This window comes from Bombina bombina, chromosome 7 (genome assembly GCF_027579735.1).
Source record: "Bombina bombina isolate aBomBom1 chromosome 7, aBomBom1.pri, whole genome shotgun sequence".
Classification (NCBI taxonomy): Eukaryota; Metazoa; Chordata; class Amphibia; order Anura; family Bombinatoridae; genus Bombina; species Bombina bombina.
This window is the reverse complement of record NC_069505.1, coordinates 186455510-186479226: the sequence shown is the minus strand read 5'-3', so window position 1 is coordinate 186479226 and position 23717 is coordinate 186455510. Positions and strand designations below refer to the sequence as shown.

Below are 23717 nucleotides of genomic sequence, written 5' to 3'. Positions count from 1 at the left end.
TGTGCACAGACTCTAATACAGCTCTAACAGCAGCATGTGCACAGACCCATATACAGCTCTAACAGCAGCTTGTGTGCAGACCCTTGTACAGCTCTAACAGCAGCATGTGCACAGACTCTAATACAGCTCTAACAGCAGCATGTGCACAGACCCTTATACAGCTCTAACAGCAGCTTGTGCACAGACCCTTATACAGCTCTAACAGCAGCATGTGCACAGACTCTAATACAACTCTAAAAGCAGCATGTGCACAGACCCTAATACAGCTCTAACAGCAGCTTGTGCACAGACCCTTGTACAGCTCTAACAGCAGCATGTGCACAGACTCTTATACACCTACCCCATCACATTCTGTGCATTAAAAGGAACATACAAATGTATAAATATATGTTGTACAAATACACAATGCACTACTGGGAGCTAGCTGAACACACCTGGTGAGCCAATGACAAGAGGCATGTCTGTAGTAACAAATAAGCAGCTAGCTCCCAGTAGTGCACTGTTGCTTCTGAGCCTACCTAGGTATCCTTTTTAACACTGATACCAACAGAACAAAGAACATTTGATAATTGTAGTAGACTGCAAAATATTTGTCTCCATCACAAAAGTTTCATTTTAATTTTCATGCGCCTTTTCAGGTATTAAACGGGTGAGCTGTCTTTTTGTGGATACCGATGGAAAAGCTGGTATCAGATATGTGTGTTATATCTGTGAAACCTCTGTATTTACTACATTCAGACCATTATGAATACACCTAGAGGACTGTTTGCTTTTATAAAAAAATGAGTGAACAATAAACATATAGATAAAGAGATCTTATAGCCAAATCAGAGGGCTGCATATTAGATGTGGTAGAGATGATAGATAGATAGATAGATAGATAGATAGATAGATAGATATTATCTTACACATGGCATAAAGGTCATGGTACAAGATGGATACATAGTATTGTGCTCATCACTTAGCACAAATACACGGTCATTGGTTAGAATTTTGGCAATTCTACAAGACTGGTTACTCTTCATGTCACAGTAGTTTCAGCCATTAGTCAGGCATGAAATCCCACTAATGTCAGTGATAATCCTTGGGTAAAGGCTCCATAACTTTTGAATCATTCGTTGAAATGGAAGTAATTCTGACCTTGGCCACAATTTAATCAGGCAGCATATTTGAAAGAATGTTCTATGAAATTAAGTTATTACTTTTATTACAAATCAGAGTTGTGCCTAGGGAAGAAAATATTCTAAATATGCTACTGGACCAAATATGTATGAATATGACACTATGGGGCCGATTTATTAAGGGCCGAATGCTGCTAATTACACGCAAGTCTTCAGGAGATAAGAAGCAGCGGTCATAAGACCGCTGCTCCTTAACTCGTCCACCGCCTCTGAGGCTGCAGACCTCAATCCGCCCAATCTCATATGATCGTGTTGATTGACACCCCCTGCTAGCGGCCGCGAATCTGCAGGGGGCGGCATTGCACAAGCAGTTCACCAGAACTGCTTGTGCAATGTTAAATGCCAACAGCGTATGCTGTTGGCATTTAGCGATGCAGATCGGACATGATTCACTACAGCGAATCATGTCCGCCCAGAGTATGATAAATCTACCCCTATAAGTGAGTAAAGGGTGAACAAATTGATGTGTGTTCGCTTCAAAGAGATTTTTGTAGTGTCCAGTACCTTCACATTAATTCACAATCTGTTCTGCCATACCATACCTTTACATACAACCTCATTAATTTTAATGGAAAGCAAGTCACTGGGAATTTGACCCTTTTAGTTATCACATTTCTTGGTGACATCACTGTGACAGCTGCTAACTTGCAGACACAGTAAGGTTTAGCACACAAAAACCTAAAGGTTAATTATAGACTCAATGGCACTTTAGTAACAATAGCAGAAATGTAACAGACTTGAGAATTATTAATTTAAAGCATTTAAAATGTGGTAAAGAATTAAACAGCACAGCAGGTAAATCCAGTAGGATCAAAAACTTGAGAGGGCGCACAACATAGCATAGGACACTGGTTGTATAGGAAGCAATATTAGCAGCAGAAAAGGGACTTATGTGACTTTATAGATCTCTAGTTAGGCTTCATCTTGTGTGTTGTGTACAGTTATGGAAACCAAATCTCCAGGATATAAATAAACTAGACACTGTTCATAGAAGGGCTCCATATTGGCACATGCTCATTAAAAGACAAGATTTCCTGGCCTCAATAAGTACAGCTTTTGGGTACAGAGCTTATAAGACAGAAACCTTCAAGCAGATCCAAAGGGTTAATAATGCTAAGGGTTAAAGCTTTTTGCACACAAAAAAAACCCAGCAAGGTCAGAACAAGTTGAAGGGTACAAGGCTAGGAAGTCATTTCAGGTCACATCTTTATAGAAAGGTAGTTGTAGGATCGAATAGACTTTCAATAGAGGTGATAAGGCAAATAATCACCACCTCTAATCCTACTAAGTAATTAAACAGAGAATATGGATAGACTTGTTGTGCTTTAAGGTCCAACCAAGTGCAGCTGCAATCTTAGTGCTGTAGTTTTAATTAGTTCCCACATGAGCAAAGGAATTCTACAGAGGTGTCAATAATTCAATTTATTATTCTGTGTATAAAATCACAAAGTCAAGATGTTGGATACATCTACATAAGCCTCTAGCGTATCTAATGACTTAACTAATGTAACCCTGCAACATTCTATATAGTGATTGCTTGATCAGTGTAGGATGTATCAGTAACTGGCCACATTAACAGACATAGGATAAACATTCTCAATATTATCAAGAGTGTGTCACTGGACTGCCAAATCAATGCAAAATGTGCTAGCAAAATGACAGCTTTAAATGGCTATAAAACATCATATATGCAGACCTTTTGTCATTGGGTACTTAACTGCAATATATATACTACTAGTCCTAAAGCCCGTGTACACAGGCCAAAATCCCCATCCACTTGGATCCCCTCTCCCTCCTTCCTTCCCCTTCCCTGCAGCTCTTAAAGGACCAGTCAACACATTAGATTTGCATAATCAACAAATGCAAGATAACAGGACAATGCAATAGCACCTAGTCTGAACTTCAAATGAGTAGTAGATTTTTTTATAACAAATTTCAAAGTTATGTATATTTCCACTCCCCTTGTACCATGTGATAGCAATCAGCCAATCACAAATGCATATACGTATAGTCTCTGAATTCTTGCACATGCTCAGTAGGATCTGGTGACTCAAAAATTGTAAATATAATAGACTGCACATTATTTTTAATGGAAGTAAATTGGAAAGTTGTTTAAAATTGCATGCTGTATCTGAATCATGAAAATTTAATTTAACCTGAGTGTCCCTTTAACATTTTTTTTCTGTAGTGCAGGGGTGCCACACGCTCCTGCCCCCCCCCCCCCGTCCGCTTCCAGTGATGGGCCACCCACCCGCCTCCCTCCTAACCCTTCATCGGCACCTCGCGCTGCAGTCTCTACTGTGCATGACTGCATCGGACAAACATACCTGGCCTTTTATAATATAGGATGCTTTAATATACATAGTCTTAGAAATTACTTTTATGCCTCTTTAACATAGAATGCTTTCACAGACCTCCTGTTGGCTTCTGTTTCACCTATTTGACCTCAGCTCGGCTAGACCTGAACTAGAAGAGATTTTGTACAGGTGAAGAAAGAGTTGACTCATCTCAGTGTTACATGCTCATTACTACTGCATGTGCCCAGCAGCCCTGCGGTACAGATCAGGGCAGCTTGTGATGTTCTTGTGACGCAGGCTCGTGGGCTTGTGAGAGCATTTCCTAAGGAGCCCACAGGGATAAATGTATTAAGGTATTGCTCTGTGGGGGTCCCCAACATATCTAGCTCCTCTGGTTTTAGCTCTACCTTGGAGGAGTATGTTGGGGGATTTAGCCATTCATTGGTGCTGTTTTGCTTAGACATACCCATGTGGAGATGCCTTAACTGTACACCAGCTCCAGCAGTTTCTTCAGATCACTATGTATGTTCTTCATACAACACATTAGCACATTGGATTTACATATTGTTTTAACATAAGCTTCAGTTTCTGATGAATGCCCATTTGCACCATTTTTTTAAACATGTTGTTCTACACAAATGTGACATATGAGTAGTATATACACACCACTTTCCATGCATGTACACAGCGCTTGCATAAGTTCCTCCAGTCTGTTCTGGCTCGTTCGCCAGCCCCATTCGCACTACTCAGCCCTGTTGTGTATATTTATCTTTGCTAAGATTTAGTTGCGGTTATTTTTGGAGTTGAGATGTTTTGATTCTTGCTTTGTTGCAGAAACTATTAGTTGTATAATTTTTATTTCCCCTATAGAGGATGGTGAAGTTATTCTTATGCCTTTGGAGGCTCTTCCTATGTTATGTAGTTTTCAGGTTGCCCTACTATGTGACATGGTTTCACTGTGCAAGAGTTTGAGGATTTCCTGTAGAACACTCAGCTATATGTAGGCACCGCACAAGATATATAGTGACCAGGGGAACTTGTGAATAAAGAAATCACAGACGCATGCACAAAGTGCATGAGCAATACAACCTCACTCAATGTGTTCCTTGCTACCATGCAGGGAAATGTGTAGTGTCGCTTCTAAGTAATGCACAACAAGTGGTGCGATAAGTTAGCGTCAGTGATTTTAAAATATCACGCCCGCCCTAACTTGCGATCATATTACAAGTTGAAAGTAAAATTTAGTTTCTCCAACATAGGTGTGTCCGGTCCACGGCGTCATCCTTACTTGTGGGATATTCTCTTCCCCAACAGGAAATGGCAAAGAGCCCAGCAAAGCTGGTCACATGATCCCTCCTAGGCTCCGCCTTCCCCAGTCATTCTCTTTGCCGTTGTACAGGCAACATCTCCACGGAGATGGCTTAGAGTTTTTTGGTGTTTAACTGTAGTTTTTATTCTTCAATCAAGAGTTTGTTATTTTAAAATAGTGCTGGTATGTACTATTTACTCTGAAACAGAAAAGTGATGAAGATTTCTGTTTGTAAGAGGAAAATGATTTTAGCAACCGTTACTAAAATCGATGGCTGTTTCCACACAGGACTGTTGAGAGGAATTAACTTCAGTTGGGGGAAACAGTGAGCAGACTTTTGCTGCTTGAGGTATGACACATTTCTAACAAGACTATGTAATGCTGGAAGCTGTCATTTTCCCTATGGGATCCGGTAAGCCATTTTTATTACATAAGAATAAAGGGCTTCACAAGGGCTTTTAAGACTGGTAGACATTTTCTGGGCTAAAACGATTGATATATAAGCATTTTTAATACTTCATAGCTTTGAGGAATTATTTTATTCTTGGGAATTATGTAAAATAACCGGCAGGCACTGTATTGGACACCTTGTTCTCTAGGGGCTTTCCCTAATCATAGGCAGAGCCTCATTTTCGCGCCTCTATTGCGCAGTTGTTTTTGAGAAGCATGACATGCAGTTGCATGTGTGAGGAGCTCAGATACATAGAAAAGGCTTTCTGAAGGCGTCATTTGGTATCGTATTCCCCTTTGGGCTTGGTTGGGTCTCAGAAAAGCAGATACCAGGGACTGTATAGGGGTTAAACATAAACACGGCTCCGGTTCCGTTATTTTAAGAGTTAAAGCTTTCAAATTTGGTGTGCAATACTTTTAAGGCTTTAAGACACTGTGGTGAAATTTTGGTGAATTTTGAACAATTCCTTCATACTTTTTCACATTTGCAGTAATAAAGTGTGTTCAGTTTAAAATTTAAAGTGACAGTAACGGTTTTATTTTAAAACGTTTTTTGTACTTTGTTATCAAGTTTATGCCTGTTTAACATGTCTGAACTACCAGATAGACTGTGTTCTGTATGTGGGGAAGCCAAGGTTCCTTCTCATTTAAATAGATGTGATTTATGTGACACAAAATTTAGAGAAAATGATGCCCAAGATGATTCCTCAAGTGAGGGGAGTAAGCAGGGTACTGCATCATCCCCTCCTTCGTCTACGCCAGTCTTGCCCACACAGGAGGCCCCTAGTACATCTAGTGCGCCAATACTCCTTACTATGCAACAATTAACGGCTGTAATGGATAATTCTATCAAAAACATTTTAGCCAAAATGCCCACTTATCAGCGAAAGCGCGACTGCTCTGTTTTAGAAAATACGGAAGAGCATGAGGACGCTGATGATATTGGTTCTGAAGTGCCCCTACACCAGTCTGAGGGGGCCAGGGAGGTTTTGTCTGAGGGAGAAATTTCAGATTCAGGGAAAATTTCTCAACAAGCTGAACCTGATGTGATTACATTCAAATTTAAATTGGAACATCTCCGCGCTCTGCTTAAGGAGGTGTTATCTACTCTGGATGATTGTGAGAATTTGGTCATTCCAGAGAAATTATGTAAGATGGACAAGTTCCTAGAGGTCCCGGGGCCCCCCGAAGCTTTTCCTATACCCAAGCGGGTGGCGGATATTGTAAACAAAGAATGGGAAAGGCCCGGCATACCTTTCGTCCCTCCCCCTATATTTAAGAAATTGTTTCCTATGGTCGACCCCAGAAAGGACTTATGGCAGACAGTCCCCAAGGTCGAGGGGGCGGTTTCTACTCTAAACAAACGCACCACTATACCCATAGAAGATAGTTGTGCTTTCAAAGATCCTATGGATAAAAAATTAGAGGGTTTGCTTAAAAAGATGTTTGTTCAGCAAGGTTACCTTCTACAACCAATTTCATGCATTGTTCCTGTCACTACAGCAGCGTGTTTCTGGTTCGATGAACTAGAAAAGGCGCTCAATAGAGATTCTTCTTATGAGGAGATTTTGGACAGAATTCATGCTCTCAAATTGGCTAACTCTTTCACCTTAGACGCCACTTTGCAATTGGCTAGATTAGCGGCGAAAAATTCTGGGTTTGCTATTGTGGCGCGCAGAGCGCTTTGGCTAAAATCTTGGTCAGCGGATGCGTCTTCCAAGAACAAATTGCTTAACATTCCTTTCAAGGGGAAAACGCTGTTTGGCCCTGACTTGAAAGAGATTATTTCTGATATCACTGGGGGTAAGGGCCACGCCCTTCCTCAGGATAGGTCTTTCAAGGCTAAAAATAAACCAAATTTTCGTCCCTTTCGCAGAAACGGACCAGCCCCAAGTGCTACATCCTCTAAGCAAGAGGGTAATACTTCTCAAGCCAAGCCAGCCTGGAGGCCAATGCAAGGCTGGAACAAAGGTAAGCAGGCCAAGAAACCTGCCACTGCTACCAAGACAGCATGAGATGTTGGCCCCCGATCCGGGACCGGATCTGGTGGGGGGCAGACTCTCTCTCTTCGCTCAGGCTTGGGCAAGAGATGTTCTGGATCCTTGGGCGCTGGAAATAGTCTCCCAAGGTTATCTTCTGGAATTCAAGGGGCTTCCCCCAAGGGGGAGGTTCCACAGGTCTCAATTGTCTTCAGACCACATAAAAAAACAGGCATTCTTACATTGTGTAGAAGACCTGTTAAAAATGGGAGTGATTCATCCTGTTCCATTAGGAGAACAAGGGATGGGGTTCTACTCCAATCTGTTCATAGTTCCCAAAAAAGAGGGAACATTCAGACCAATCTTAGATCTCAAGATCCTAAACAAGTTTCTCAAGGTTCCATCGTTCAAAATGGAAACCATTCGAACAATTCTTCCTTCCATCCAGGAAGGTCAATTCATGACCACGGTGGATTTAAAGGATGCGTATCTGCATATTCCTATCCACAAGGAAGATCATCGGTTCCTAAGGTTCGCCTTTCTGGACAAGCATTACCAGTTTGTGGCACTTCCGTTCGGATTAGCCACTGCTCCAAGAATTTTCACAAAGGTACTGGGGTCCCTTCTAGCGGTGCTAAGACCAAGGGGCATTGCAGTAGTACCTTACTTGGACGACATTCTGATTCAAGCGTCGTCCCTTCCACAAGCAAAGGCTCACACGGACATCGTCCTGGCCTTTCTCAGATCTCACGGGTGGAAAGTGAACGTAGAAAAAAGTTCTCTATCTCCGTCAACAAGAGTTCCCTTCTTGGGAACAATTATAGACTCCTTAGAAATGAGGATTTTTCTGACAGAGGCCAGAAAATCAAAACTTCTAAACTCTTGTCAAGTACTTCATTCTGTTCCTCTTCCTTCCATAGCGCAGTGCATGGAAGTAATAGGTTTGATGGTCGCGGCAATGGACATAGTTCCTTTTGCGCGAATTCATCTGAGACCATTACAACTGTGCATGCTCAGTCAGTGGAATGGGGATTATACAGACTTGTCTCTGACGATACAAGTAGATCAGAGGACCAGAGATTCACTCCGTTGGTGGCTGTCCCTGGACAACCTGTCACAGGGGATGAGCTTCCGCAGACCAGAGTGGGTCATTGTCACGACCGACGCCAGTCTGGTGGGCTGGGGCGCGGTCTGGGGACTCCTGAAAGCTCAGGGCCTTTGGTCTCGGGAAGAATCTCTTCTCCCGATAAATATTCTGGAACTAAGAGCGATATTCAATGCTCTCAAGGCTTGGCCTCAGCTAACAAAGGCCAAATTCATACGGTTTCAATCGGACAACATGACGACTGTTGCGTACATCAACCATCAGGGGGGAACAAGGAGTTCCCTGGCGATGGAAGAAGTGACCAAAATCATTCAATGGGCGGAGACTCACTCCTGCCACTTGTCTGCAATCCACATCCCAGGAGTGGAAAATTGGGAAGCGGATTTTCTGAGTCGTCAGTCATTTCATCCGGGGGAGTGGGAACTCCATCCGGAAATCTTTGCCCAAATTACTCAGTTGTGGGGCATTCCAGACATGGATCTGATGGCCTCTCGTCAGAACTTCAAGGTTCCTTGTTACGGGTCCAGATCCAGGGATCCCAAGGCGACTCTAGTAGATGCACTAGTAGCACCTTGGACCTTCAAACTAGCGTATGTATTCCCACCGTTTCCTCTCATCCCCAGGCTGGTAGCCAGGATCAATCAGGAGAGGGCATCGGTGATCTTGATAGCTCCTGCGTGGCCACACAGGACTTGGTATGCAGACCTGGTGAATATGTCATCGGCTCCACCATGGAAGCTACCTTTGAGACGGGACCTTCTTGTTCAAGGTCCGTTCGAACATCCGAATCTGGTCTCACTCCAACTGACTGCTTGGAGATTGAACGCTTGATTTTATCAAAGCGAGGGTTCTCAGATTCTGTCATTGATACTCTTGTTCAGGCCAGAAAGCCTGTAACTAGAAAAATCTACCATAAAATATGGAAAAGATATATCTGTTGGTGTGAATCTAAAGGATTCCCTTGGGACAAGATAAAAATTCCTAAGATTCTATCCTTTCTTCAAGAAGGTTTGGAGAAAGGATTATCTGCAAGTTCTTTGAAGGGACAGATTTCTGCTTTGTCTGTGTTACTTCACAAAAAGCTGGCAGCTGTGCCAGATGTTCAAGCTTTTGTTCAGGCTCTGGTTAGAATCAAGCCTGTTTACAAACCTTTGACTCCTCCTTGGAGTCTCAATTTAGTTCTTTCAGTTCTTCAGGGGGTTCCGTTTGAACCCTTACATTCCGTTGATATTAAGTTATTATCTTGGAAAGTTTTGTTTTTGGTTGCAATTTCTTCTGCTAGAAGAGTTTCAGAGTTATCTGCTCTGCAGTGTTCTCCTCCTTATCTGGTGTTCCATGCAGATAAGGTGGTTTTACGTACTAAACCTGGTTTTCTTCCGAAAGTTGTTTCTAACAAAAACATTAACCAGGAGATAGTCGTGCCTTCTTTGTGTCCGAATCCAGTTTCAAAGAAGGAACGTTTGTTGCACAATTTAGATGTAGTTCGTGCTCTAAAATTCTATTTAGATGCTACAAAGGATTTTAGACAAACATCTTCCTTGTTTGTTGTTTATTCTGGTAAAAGGAGAGGTCAAAAAGCAACTTCTACCTCTCTCTCTTTTTGGCTTAAAAGCATCATCAGATTGACTTACGAGACTGCCGGACGGCAGCCTCCTGAAAGAATCACAGCTCATTCCACTAGGGCCGTGGCTTCCACATGGGCCTTCAAGAACGAGGCTTCTGTTGATCAGATATGTAAGGCAGCGACTTGGTCTTCACTGCACACTTTTACTAAATTTTACAAATTTGATACTTTTGCTTCTTCTGAGGCTATTTTTGGGAGAAAGGTTTTGCAAGCCGTGGTGCCTTCCATCTAGGTGACCTGATTTGCTCCCTCCCTTCATCCGTGTCCTAAAGCTTTGGTATTGGTTCCCACAAGTAAGGATGACGCCGTGGACCGGACACACCTATGTTGGAGAAAACAGAATTTATGTTTACCTGATAAATTACTTTCTCCAACGGTGTGTCCGGTCCACGGCCCGCCCTGGTTTTTTAATCAGGTCTGATAATTTATTTTCTTTGACTACAGTCACCACGGTATCATATGATTTCTCCTATGCAAATATTCCTCCTTTACGTCGGTCGAATGACTGGGGAAGGCGGAGCCTAGGAGGGATCATGTGACCAGCTTTGCTGGGCTCTTTGCCATTTCCTGTTGGGGAAGAGAATATCCCACAAGTAAGGATGACGCCGTGGACCGGACACACCGTTGGAGAAAGTAATTTATCAGGTAAACATAAATTCTGTTTTGTGCTCGTAGGGTCGGCGCAACTAAAGTTCTTGTGTAAAGGGTTAGAGCTAAATAAAAGGTTGCACCCAACACAACATATATACATTAAAATAAAGTGTTAGACTCATATATTCACTGTGTGTATATATATATATATGTTTATGTGTATATATGTATATGTATAATGTGTATATATATATATACATTTAATAATGTATTTCACTGTGTATGTACTGTAAATATTTTACATCCCAATATATCTGCGTCTATATATATATATATATATATATATATATATATATATATATAGCAAGCTTCAACAAAGTCAGAGGCAAACCAGGTTTTCTTCAAAGCAATTAGTCAAATTTATTGACGTTTCGGGGAACAAAACTCCCCTTCTTCTAAAGAAGGGGAGTTTTTGTTCCCCGAAACATCAATAAATTTGACTAATTGCTTTGAAGAAAACCTGGTTTGCCTCTGACTTTGTTGAAGCTTGCTGCATGTACACAGAGGGACCGGGTGGTTGACCCCAGGAGGGAGGATTCACATCTTGGATTTTTATATATATTATATACACACACACACAGTATATATAAACATAGATATACATTTTACAAAAAATACATCAGATATATAAGAAATATATATTTAAAAATAAACAGAACATTTTCTTCTATCTGAAGAACATTGGAATGTAAAATATTCATAACTATCTTTGGGTAGTTAAACACAAGTACTGCTTGGGAACTGCAGAACACAGCTGGTCCTGAGTGGAAACTGCCTCTGAGCCAATCGCAGTGCTAGCCGCATAACCCAGCTGTGTAACTAGTGCTGCTGACTGGATCAGCCCAGGTTTCTGCTTGGGACCAACAGTGCTCTACAGTTCCCGAACAGGACCTTCAGGGGTTAAACATGTATCATTAAAGGGTCCCTAGTCTTAAAATGACATGCTCTAACAAATTAAAGCATGTATATTTTAGACTAAAATTGCCCTTTAGTGTTCATTGTTTTCATATATTTTATTGGACTGTCTGGTTAAACACTGACCAAGACCTGCTACAATATTTATAGTGTGCACATCTGTACATTCAAATATATAATTATAATACAGAAGATGTATTAATGTGCTTCATTTGCTCACCAGCTACTCTAGATTAATGTTTGTCATTTACAAGCAAATAAATATATTTTCTGTATTATTGTTTTATAACTGAATATACAGATGTGTACACTATAAATATTGTGGCAGGTCTGGGCTTGCCAGTGTCCAGTAAAAATCTGTAACTAATGCCCCTTTCACCAGATTCCTGACTCAGTAGAGAACTTTGCTGTGATTTATTTGCAGATATTGTTATTGATGTTTTTCTCTTTGCTTTGTCTCAGAATCTCTACTAGTTTTACACGTTTTCAACTCGGCTTCAGAGATAGACAATTTAGCAAGTCATATGTATAGGATATATATAAGATCTGTGCCAGCTGCAGATAGATGTTTTTTTGGTGGGTAATTAGATTAGTTCTCGGGTTCTAATGGATTTTATGTTTATGACAAAATGAAATTTCACAAGCACAATCTCATGAATCTCATGAAGCATCTTGCAGGGTCACAGCTTTGTCTCTATTTCATTTTTACAAATGGTTATTAGTTCATGTGCTCTTACCACAGATGTCTAGAGATAAAGTCTTGCTGACAGAATACTATGAGGCCCATTTATCAAGCTCCGTATGGAGCTTGAAGGGCCGTGTTTCTGGCGAGTCTTCAGACTCACCAGAAACACAAGTTATGGAGCAGCGGTCTAAAGACCGCTGCTCCATAACCCTGTCCGTCTGCTCTAAACAGGCGGACAGTAATCGCCAGAATTCAACCCGATCGAGTACGATCGGGTTGATTGACACCTCCCTGCTGGCGGGCCCATTGGCCGCGAGTCTGAAGGGGGCGGCGTTGCACCGCAATGCTGAATACGGAGAGCGTATTGCTCTCCGCTTTCAGCGATGTCTGCGGACCTGATCCGCACTGTCGGATCAGGTCCGATAGACCTATGATAAATAGGCCTCTATGTCTCCATGAGAATGTGAGAGAAGACCAGATCTATACTTATCAATAAAACCAATAAATACACCCTGAGACTTAGGCCCGATATTCAAAACATCGAAATTCTAAAAAAGTGGTCTGAACGGCGTTGTGTCTTCCCCAGGATATTATGGGGATCGCAACTTCAGCAAAAACCAGTTGAGATGTGATGTAGGCAGGGCTGTCTTTAAAGCGTGTTTACACAAAATAGGCTCTGCGTTTGCCAAAATAAAAAAAGTTTTATGTGTAGTAACACTTTAAATGATGCATATGTATATTTATATGACTAGATTTGTCAAACTTGGAAATATCGCAACTGAAAATCATATTTAAATTATAGTGAGAATGCGTATTTGTGATCGCATTATTCATATTTAACAATATTGCGATCACGTTTTTTTCGAGTTTCCATATTTCACAATATTGTGATCATGTTTTCGCTTTTGTAATATTCATATTTCATAATCTTGCCCAATCGTGTTTTACTTATAATATTCCATTCGCACTGTAGCAAACATGTTCTATAATACTATATGTTTATAGATATAGATTAATACTATTATAGAACATTTTTGCTACAGAGTGATCGCAATGAATATTACAAACGTGAAAACCCGATCTCAATATTGTGAATTATGGAAACGCGAAAATCAAGTTTACAGTTTACATACATAATCTAAGATTATAGTATACAATACATATACATTAAACAATGTATATACATATATCATACACCCACAATCCACCAGCTCCTATAGGTGTATTATTCATATGTTTAACTCACTATTGTAAGATCAGGAGTTGAGATTCTGTTGACACATGTAAATTGTATTGTCATATAGTACTGTATAAAGGGATGATTTATATCACATCTTTGATGTAGGTGGCAATGCTGCCTTTAAACAGTACTGTCAGCCCTTCTTGACATTGCAATGGATCACTTTTGAATATCTCACCACCTCATGGCCCTTTCAATCATCGGGGGCCCTATTCTTTATTTTCTTATATTTCTTATGTTTTATTTGACTTTTCAGACATATGTCTGGGAACAAAACTGCTCTCTCCTTTTTTTCTCCCAATAGTTTACATGTGAATTGATGCTAACAGGAAGACAGTCAGAGCATTGTTACCTTGTTAGTCAATTAACTAGAGTGTTCTAATCAAGCCTATTTCACTATATATGTTCTGGTAACTTTAAAGGGACATTATAGTTGAAATAATTACATGTTGTAACTAGTTACCGAGCTGTGTGAATAACTCTTCTGATTGGATTACCAGCCGTTTCTGCTTGGGACCAGCAGTTCTCTGCAACTTCCGAGCGTTTCTTTAACCAGCAAAGGGGTTAAACACATTGGGGCATATATATCAAGCAGTTATGAAGCTGCTCCATAACCTGTCCGTCTGCTCTGAGCAGGCGGACAGACATCGCCGGAAATCAACCCGATTGGCCGTGAGTCTGCAGGGGGCGGCGTTGCACCAGCAGCTCTTGTGAGCTGCTGGTGCTATACTGAATATGGCGAGCGTATTGCTCGCCGTATTCAGCGATGTCTGTCGGACCTGATCCGCTCTGTCGGATCAGGTCCGACAGACATTAATAACTAGAGGCCATAGAGTTAAAGGGTCGCTAGTGGTACGCTATAATGGTTCTTTAAGTTTTCTGCTTGATAACTGCACACAACATCTGTGCTAACCAATCAGCACTAAGCAAATGTACAATAAATCTTGTTTGCAATGTATTCTGTCTGGACTGATTTTATATTCCTTTTTTTTTAGCCATCATGTTACTCACAGTGACACCTCTGGTGGATCCAGGTCCCCCATCTCCAACTCCTCCTCCAACAGCACCTAAGCCTCCTAAAGACAATGCTAAACTCCAGCGTCTCATGAAAAAAGCATCAAAGCGGACTGGTGTGCAGGCTTCCCCTACTCAGCCACATAAAGCCTTCCGTTCCACTTTATCCCCTGTCAATGAAGGTGAATGGGAAAATCTGGAACCTACAGCACCCAGGAAGCTTGTCCCTCCTTCTCTGAATCTTCCCCCTCGCTTCCAGATAAGGGGTTTAACACACCGTGTTCCTTCACCTTACCCAAAGCACCGTGGATTTACATTTACTGTAGTAGAGCAGCACAGCCTAAACCAGTTCCTCAACTCACCTCCACCTTATGACACACCATCTCCTCGCCCACCAGATGCCAACATCCCTGATGTGTTTACTCGCCGAGATCAAGCCAATGAAACACACCCAAGCTGCTCTCCAGGGGCCCAAACTTCTCCATATTGTCTACCAGAAACCCCTACACCCAAACCTACAACTCCCACTCCCTCATTAGTTTCTCAAACCCCCAGCCATGGCCAAGATGCCACGGCTGTCTTTTACCCGTCCAAAACACCCCAAAAAAGTTGTGGATCCCCCTTTCCAAAAATAGGAGAAAATAAGAATCAATTTCATAATAACCATAAAACCTTAAACGCAGAAAGTAGCTCATCCCCAAAACCAGAAACCACAGTTTTAGCCATAGCTTTTAGTGGTCTTTCAAAAGACACTGGTGCAGAGACACCCACCAATGTACTTGCAGATCAGAGTGTGGCCACAGATAAGCAAAGCGGATGCAGCCCTCCAGTGATGACACCAACAACAGAATCAGTCTTATCCTCTACGCCAGAAGTCACAGAGATTACCAGACCTATCTCATCTTGCTTTGTTGGTACAGATATTCCTCCCCCTACCTCAGCTTTTGCTTCAGACACAACTCAGAGTCCACTTACACAAAGGGACACAGAAATACACGGTGGTTTAACCCCTCTTCCTTCAGGAACAACATGTACAAATCCTGCCTCGAAAAATAAAATTTCCTTAAAAAACCACTGCACCCCCAAGACCGATGAATCTGATCATACAGCCCCAAGTCCAGTGGTATCATCTCCTAAAGGAAAAGCCCCTATTTCTGAAGAGATGAATCTTTTAAAAAAACCCGAGCGCCCCAGGCCTCCTAGAAGAAAACCAGGAGGAGGGTGGGCTAGGTTGGTCAAACACCTGGTAGTAGAGCCAGAGGAACCAAAATTCCCTGAAAGCCATAGTGTGGAAGTGAAGGATGAGACAGGAGAGAAGAATGTTAATACAGTCACAGATGGGCCTCAGCCAAGCCGGCCAAGTCGTGCCAATAAAATGTGGGATGCTCTACTATATCACATGTCTTCTACATCCAGCAAAACTGAAGAGAAATCAGGGACTGAACCCCCTCCTCAAATTCCATTTCTACGATTCCGCCTTCCTCTTCTCCTTCACCGACCTCGGTTTGATGCACGAAAGCTAAAGGAGGCTGCATCACGTCCCCTGAGAAGAGTAAGTTCTTTCTTTCACCGGAAAACAAGTGAGCAACCAATCAGCAACTTCAACAGGACAGCATCTGGTTGGAGCATCCGAGGCGATGAAGCAGATCAAGGGGTGGAGCAAGTTAAGGAGATGATTAAAGTGTAGGAGATTTGTTTGGGCATTTATTCTTAGCTGAACACTGCTACAACCTCTGATCTTAAATTGTAGGTTTCTCTGGCACAATTAATACAAGTGTAGTCTCAAGTGTCCTTATGTGAAAGGCAGGGTTTAAGGGATATTTACCTTTGCACTGTACAAAAGAGGACATTTTATTAAAGTTTTGCAAAAATGTTTGTCCTTGAACTGGATCAACTTGTCAGACTTCTAAGGCCCCTGGTTTGAAATGTGTTGCGGTGAGCAAATAAGAATGAATACTACCATAGGTAGCATGGGTTTCCTGCTAGTTTCATTTTTTACACAAGTATGTTAATATATTTAATTCCTGTATTTTGTGTACAATGTTCCTTTAAGAACCAAAAAAAATGCATTACAAGAGGAATTAGAAAGGCAGAAAACTAAAATGAGAAAATGAAAGTTAGAGCATATAAAGATATAGAAGATATAGACAGACATGGGAGGAGAGAGGGGCCAGAGATGGTGTAATGAGGTAAAGAAACTCACCACATCAAGGGTCGTCTACCAAAATCCGTTCATATTTTCCATGTCCAGTTGGAACAAACTTGTATTTCTTGCTAGCAGCTGAGTTCTGGGGAGAGATGGAGTCAAAAGATCAGAATCAAACAGTGGTCCTAAGTCCAGAAATAAAGCAACCCAGGTGCCTTGGTGTTCTGGTTTATTCTTTAATCTTTTATTAAAGATATTTACTTTTTTGGGGGACTGTCCTTAGAATATAAAAGTAATCACTGAGTATCATGTTGCTGAAAAACCCAACATATAAAAAATATATATAAATTTGTGAAAACATTTACATATCACTAATAAAACTGTAAATGAAACTTAAGTTTGTTTATATTCTAGATATTAAATGAAACCATATCTAATAGAATCATATGTTCTTTGTATTTCATATAATAAGATTTTGAGTTTAGATCATTTATAGGGAATTTGCACCTTTCCAGTGGGCGATGACATTGCGTTCTGTTCCCACAGACTCTTCTTGCTTAGTACATCTCCAGGTCTGACTTCCTGTGGAGAGAAATGTGTTGGGTTGAAGAAGAACAATTATCCTCTAGCATAAATTCATGCAACTTAGGTTATAGATTACCGTCAGTTTAGTGGGAGACTGGGGGCCATCTGTCTCAGATTTTTCTTTGCCCCACTGGTTGATCAGGTCAGACACTGCCACATTAATGCCCTCAGTATCCTGCAAAGACATTCACTTAATAAACCCAGTTCACAACCAATGTTGGATCACCAGTCAAGAAATCCCATGCACCACTGTGTAGCAATTCAGTAGATCTCATATTCCGCCAGTAGCAACATAAATAAATGTGGAATGAATACATCCTAAGTCACATCCCCAGGCATAAATACTGGTAGTAATTAAGTCATAGACTTTTTGTTTTATGAATTCAAATATCAGAAGACTCCAAATTGCTATACATCTATATATTGTTTGCTTTTGTGTAAACATTTTGCTTTTCCAAATTCCTAGAGTGGATGAAAAGAATATTCTGTAACCTCCGTTTTTTTTTTTTCAAAATGCTGCAAATCAAACATCTACTTCAGGCTTTTTGCAGCATTTTGAAGGAAACCACACAGATTTTGATTTTTGGCCTGTCTCAAAAATGTATGAGCAGCACGATTTTTACACAAAATTAACAGTTATTTAATGTCCTTAAATTTATTGTAAACATTAGCAAATACCATGTAGCATTAAAATAAGCTTCCTCTAGAATGTGCCAGACCAACAGTTATGAGTAATCAGAACTCAAAGTAATATTGTGGTCACAAAAAATACTTAATTTTAATGTTGTAAATTATATCACTATAAAAATTTAGCACTGTGGACAATATTTTAGTGTTGATTCCCTCACTGATTAATATATTAAACTGTAATGACTGCGGCCAAATGCAAAAAACAGAAGTTAGTAAAGCATTCAACCCCCAACCATTTTGTAGTGAGATTATTTCTCCTGTTAAGTGTAGTCAGTCCACGGGTCATCCATTACTTATGGGATATTAACTCCTCCCCACCAGGAAGTGCAAGAGGATCACCCAAGCAGAGCTGCTATATAGCTCCTCCCCTCTACATCATACCCAGTCATTCTCTTGCACCCAACTAATAGATAGGATGTGTGAGAGGACTGTGGTGATTATACTTAGTTTTTATATCTTCAATCAAAAGTTTGTTATTTTAAAACAGCACCGGAGTGTGTTGTTCCTTCTCAGGTAGAATTTGAAGAAGAATCTACCTGAGTTTTTGGATGATTTTAGCCGGCGTAGCTAAGATTCATTTTGCTGTTCTCGGCCATTCTGAGGAGTGAGGTAAACTTCAGATCAGGGGACAGCGGGCAGGTTCACCTGCAAAGAGGTATGTTGCAGTATATTATTTTCTGAGGAATGGAATTGACTGAGAAAATACTGCCAATACCGATATAATGTAAGTTCAGCCTTAAATGCAGTAGTAGCAACTGGTATCAGGCTGTTATGTATATATGTTTACACTTCAGTATTCTGGGGAATGGCACTTCACTGGGATAATACTATATGCATATAACTTTTAGCCTAACTTGCAGTGGGAACGTCTAGCAGCAGGCTGTTTACTGACATTTCATATTATTTGATTTTAAACGTTTTGCTGGCATGTTAAATCGTTTAATTATCTGAGGTACTGGGTGAAAAATTGTTTTGGGCACTGTTTTTCCACTTGGCTGTCGTTTATTTTAATTTAAGACAGTTTACTGAACTTCCCTCACTGCTGTGTGTGAGGGGGAGGGGCCTATTTTGGCGCTTTTGCTTCGCATCAGAAATTCAGTCACAAGTCTGTTTCTCTCCCTGCATGATCCGGATCGTCTCTACAGAGCTCAAGGGTCTTCAAAAATTATTTTGAGGGAGGTAATCACTCACAGCAGACCTGTGAGATTGTGCTTTGACTGTGATAAAAAACGTTTATATTTTGTACATTTTTTTCTGCTATTAAGGGTTAGTTATCCATTGCTAATGGGGGCAATCCTTTGCTAAATTTATGCCTTTACTGGGAAAAATTTGGTTTTTATAATTTCTCCGGTTCATTGTTATTCAACTGTCATAGTTTTTTTCTGTGCTTCTTAAAGGCACAGTGCGTTTTTCATATTACTTGTAAATTGAGTTGAAAAGTATTTCCAAGCTTGCTAGTTTAATTGCTAGTTTGTTAAACATGTCTGACTCAGAGGAATATCTCTGTGCTATATGTGCAAAAGCCAAGGTGGAGCCCAATAGAAATTTATGTACTAATTGCATTGATGCTACTTTAAATAAAAGTCAATCTGTACAAATTGAACATCATTCACCAAACAACGAGGGGGAAGTTATGCCGACTAACTTGCCTCACGTGTCAGTACCTGCATCTCCCGCTCGGGAGGTGCGTGATATTGTAACGCCGAGTACTTCAGGGCGGCCATTACAAATCACACTACAGGACATGGCTAATGTTATGACTGAAGTTTTGTCTAAATTACCAGAACTTAGAGGTAAGCGAGATCACTCTGGGGTGAGAACAGAGTGCGCTGATAATAATAGGGCCATGTCAGATACTGCGTCACAATTTGCAGAACATGAGGACGGAGAGCTTCAATCTGCAGGTGACGGATCTGATCCAAATAGAGTGGATTCAGACATTTCAAATTTTAAGTTTAAACTAGAAAACCTCCGTGTACTGCTAGGGGAGGTATTAGCAGCTCTGAATGATTGTAACACCGTTGCAATCCCAGAGAAATTATGTAGGCTGGATAGATACTATACAGTACCAGCGAGTACTGACGTATTTCCTATACCTAAGAGGCTTACAGAGATAATTACTAAGGAGTGGGATAGGCCCGGTGTACCCTTTTCCCCCCCTCCTGTATTTAGAAAAATGTTTCCAATAGACGCCACCACACGGGACTTATGGCAGATGGTCCCTAAGGTGGAGGGAGCGGTTTCTACTCTGGCTAAGCGTACCACTATCCCGGTGGAGGATAGCTGTGCCTTTTCAGATCCAATGGATAAAAAATTAGAGGGTTACCTTAAGAAAATGTTTGTTCAACAAGGTTTTATATTGCAACCCCTTGCATGTATTGCGTCTGTCACGGCTGCGGCCGCATTTTGGTCCAAGTCTCTGGAAGAGACTCTTGACTCAATAACTATAGATGAGATTTCAAATAAGCTTAAAACCCTTAAGCTAGCTAATTCATTTATTTCAGATGCCGTAGTACATTTAACTAAACTTACGGCTAAGAATTCCGGATTCGCCATTCAGGCACGTAGAGCACTGTGGCTAAAATCCTGGTCAGCTGATGTTACTTCTAAATCTAAATTACTTAACATACCTTTCAAAGGGCAGACCTTATTCGGGCCCGGTTTGAAAGAAATTATCGCTGACATTACAGGAGGTAAAGGCCATGCCCTGCCTCAAGACAGAGCCAAACCTAGGGCTAAACAGTCTAATTTTCGTGCCTTTCGTAACTTCAAGGCAGGAGCAGCATCAACTTCCTCTGCACCAAAACAGGAAGGAGCTGTTGCTCGCTACAGACAAGGCTGGAAACCTAACCAGTCCTGGAACAAGGGCAAGCAGGCCAGAAAACCTGCTGCTGCCCCTAAGACAGCATGAATTGAGGGCCCCCGATCCGGGAACGGATCTAGTGGGGGGCAGACTTTCTCTCTTCGCCCAGGCTTGGGCAAGAGATGTCCAGGATCCCTGGGCGTTAGAGATCATATCTCAGGGATATCTTCTGGACTTCAAAATCTCTCCCCCAAAAGGGAGATTTCATCCTTCAAGGTTGTCAACAAACCAAATAAAGAAAGAGGCGTTTCTACGCTGTGTACAAGATCTTTTGCTAATGGGAGTGATCCACCCGGTTCCGCGGTCTGAGCACGGACAGGGGTTTTACTCAAATCTGTTTGTGGTTCCCAAGAAAGAAGGAACCTTCAGACCAATCTTGGATTTAAAGATCTTAAACAAATTCCTAAGAGTTCCATCGTTCAAAATGGAAACTATTCGGACAATCTTACCCATGATCCAAAAGGGTCAGTACATGACCACAGTGGATTTAAAGGACGCTTACCTTCACATACCGATTCACAAAGATCATTACCGGTATCTAAGGTTTGCCTTCCTAGACAGGCATTACCAGTTTGTAGCTCTTCCATTCGGATTGGCTACGGCTCCAAGAATCTTCACAAAGGTTCTGGGCGCTCTTCTGGCGGTACTAAGACCGCGAGGAATTTCGGTGGCTCCGTACCTAGACGACATTCTGATACAAGCGTCAAGCTTTCAAACTGCCAAGTCTCATACAGAGTTAGTACTGGCATTTCTAAGGTCGCATGGGTGGAAGGTGAACGAAGAGAAAAGTTCTCTCTTTCCACTCACAAGAGTTCCCTTCTTGGGGACTGTTATAGATTGTGTAGAAATGAAGATCTACCTGACAGAAGACAGGTTAACAAAGCTTCAAAATGCTTGCCGTGTCCTTCATTCCATTCAACACCCGTCAGTGGCTCAATGCATGGAGGTAATCGGCTTAATGGTAGCGGCAATGGACATAGTACCCTTTGCACGCCTACATCTCAGACCGCTGCAATTGTGCATGCTAAGTCAGTGGAATGGGGATTACTCAGATTTGTCCCCTACTCTGAATCTGGATCAAGAGACCAGAAATTCTCTTCTATGGTGGCTTTCTCGGCCACATCTGTCCAGGGGGATGCCATTCAGCAGACCAGATTGGACAATTGTAACAACAGACGCCAGCCTACTAGGTTGGGGCGCTGTCTGGAATTCCCTGAAGGCTCAGGGATCATGGACTCAGGAGGAGAGTCTCCTTTCAATAAACATTCTGGAATTGAGAGCAGTTCTCAATGCCCTTCTGGCTTGGCCTCAGTTAACAACTCGGGGGTTCATCAGGTTTCAGTCGGACAACATCACGACTGTAGCTTACATCAACCATCAAGGAGGGACAAGAAACTCCCTAGCGATGATGGAAGTATCAAAGATAATTCACTGGGAAGAGTCTCACTCTTGCCACCTGTCAGCGATCCACATTCCTGGAGTGGAGAACTGGGAGGCGGATTTCCTAAGTCGTCAGACTTTTCATCCGGGGGAGTGGGAACTTCATCCGGAGGTCTTTGCCCAAATACTTCGACTTTGGGGCAAACCAGAGATGGATCTCATGGCGTCTCGCCAGAACGCCAAGCTTCCTTGTTATGGGTCCAGGTCCAGGGACCCGGGAGCGGTCCTGGTAGATGCTTTGACAGCACCTTGGACCTTCGGGATGGCCTATGTGTTTCCACCCTTCCCGATGCTTCCTCGATTGATTGCCAGGATCAAACAGGAGAGAGCATCGGTGATTCTAATAGCGCCTGCGTGGCCACGCAGGACCTGGTATGCAGATCTAGTGGACATGTCATCCTGTCCACCTTGGTCTCTGCCTCTGAGACAGGACCTTCTAATTCAGGGTCCTTTCAAACATCAAAATCTAATTTCTCTGAAGCTGACTGCATGGAGATTGAACGCTTGATTTTATCAAAGCGTGGATTTTCGGAGTCAGTAATTGATACCTTAATACAGGCTAGGAAACCTGTTACCAGGAAGATTTACCATAAAATATGGCGTAAATACTTACATTGGTGCGAATCCAAGAGTTACTCATGGAGTAAGGTTAGGATTCCTAGGATATTGTCTTTTCTACAAGAAGGTTTAGAAAAGGGTTTATCTGCTAGTTCCTTAAAGGGACAGATCTCAGCTCTGTCCATTCTTTTACACAAACGTCTGTCAGAGGTTCCAGACGTTCAGGCTTTTTGTCAGGCTTTGGCCAGGATTAAGCCTGTGTTTAAAACTGTTGCTCCGCCATGGAGCTTAAACTTAGTTCTTAACGTTTTACAGGGTGTTCCGTTTGAACCCCTTCATTCCATTGATATCAAATTGTTATCTTGGAAAGTTCTGTTTTTAATGGCTATCTCCTCGGCTCGAAGAGTCTCTGAGTTATCGGCCTTACATTGTGATTCTCCTTATCTGATTTTTCATTCAGACAAGGTAGTTCTGCGTACTAAACCTGGGTTCTTACCTAAGGTAGTTACTAATAGGAATATCAATCAAGAGATTGTTGTTCCATCATTGTGTCCTAACCCTTCTTCAAAGAAGGAACGACTTCTACACAATCTGGATGTAGTCCGTGCCCTGAAATTTTATTTACAGGCAACTAAAGATTTTCGCCAAACTTCTTCCCTGTTTGTCGTTTATTCTGGACAGAGGAGAGGTCAAAAAGCTTCTGCTACCTCTCTCTCTTTCTGGCTTCGTAGCATAATACGTTTAGCCTATGAGACTGCTGGACAGCAGCCTCCTGAAAGAATTACAGCTCACTCTACTAGAGCTGTGGCTTCCACTTGGGCCTTTAAAAATGAGGCCTCTGTTGAACAGATTTGCAAGGCTGCAACTTGGTCTTCACTTCACACTTTTTCAAAATTTTACAAATTTGACACTTTTGCTTCTTCGGAGGCTGTTTTTGGGAGAAAGGTTCTTCAGGCAGTGGTTCCTTCCGTGTAAAGATCCTGCC

At 41.7% G+C, this 23717-nt stretch overlaps 2 protein-coding genes across 4 annotated transcripts in view; one reads left to right on the top strand and one right to left on the bottom strand.

Moving 5' to 3' along the window:
• PRR33 (proline rich 33) overlaps nucleotides 1-16988 on the top strand; it is a 53466-nt gene extending 36478 nt beyond the window's left edge. For both annotated transcript variants that reach the window (XM_053720492.1, XM_053720491.1), the window contains exon 2: nucleotides 14432-16988. In XM_053720492.1, the coding sequence (XP_053576467.1) occupies nucleotides 14432-16137 (1706 nt within the window). In that variant the 3' untranslated portion in view covers nucleotides 16138-16988. The remainder of the gene's footprint in view (nucleotides 1-14431) is intronic.
• LSP1 (lymphocyte specific protein 1) overlaps nucleotides 1-23717 on the bottom strand; it is a 183489-nt gene that overhangs the window by 6131 nt on the left and 153641 nt on the right. For both annotated transcript variants that reach the window (XM_053720493.1, XM_053720494.1), the window contains exons 10-12: nucleotides 17258-17356; nucleotides 17104-17178; nucleotides 16654-16738 (exon numbers count right to left, since the gene is read on the bottom strand). In XM_053720493.1, coding sequence (XP_053576468.1) covers nucleotides 16658-16738; nucleotides 17104-17178; nucleotides 17258-17356 — 255 coding nt within the window. In that variant the 3' untranslated portion in view covers nucleotides 16654-16657. The remainder of the gene's footprint in view (nucleotides 1-16653; nucleotides 16739-17103; nucleotides 17179-17257; nucleotides 17357-23717) is intronic.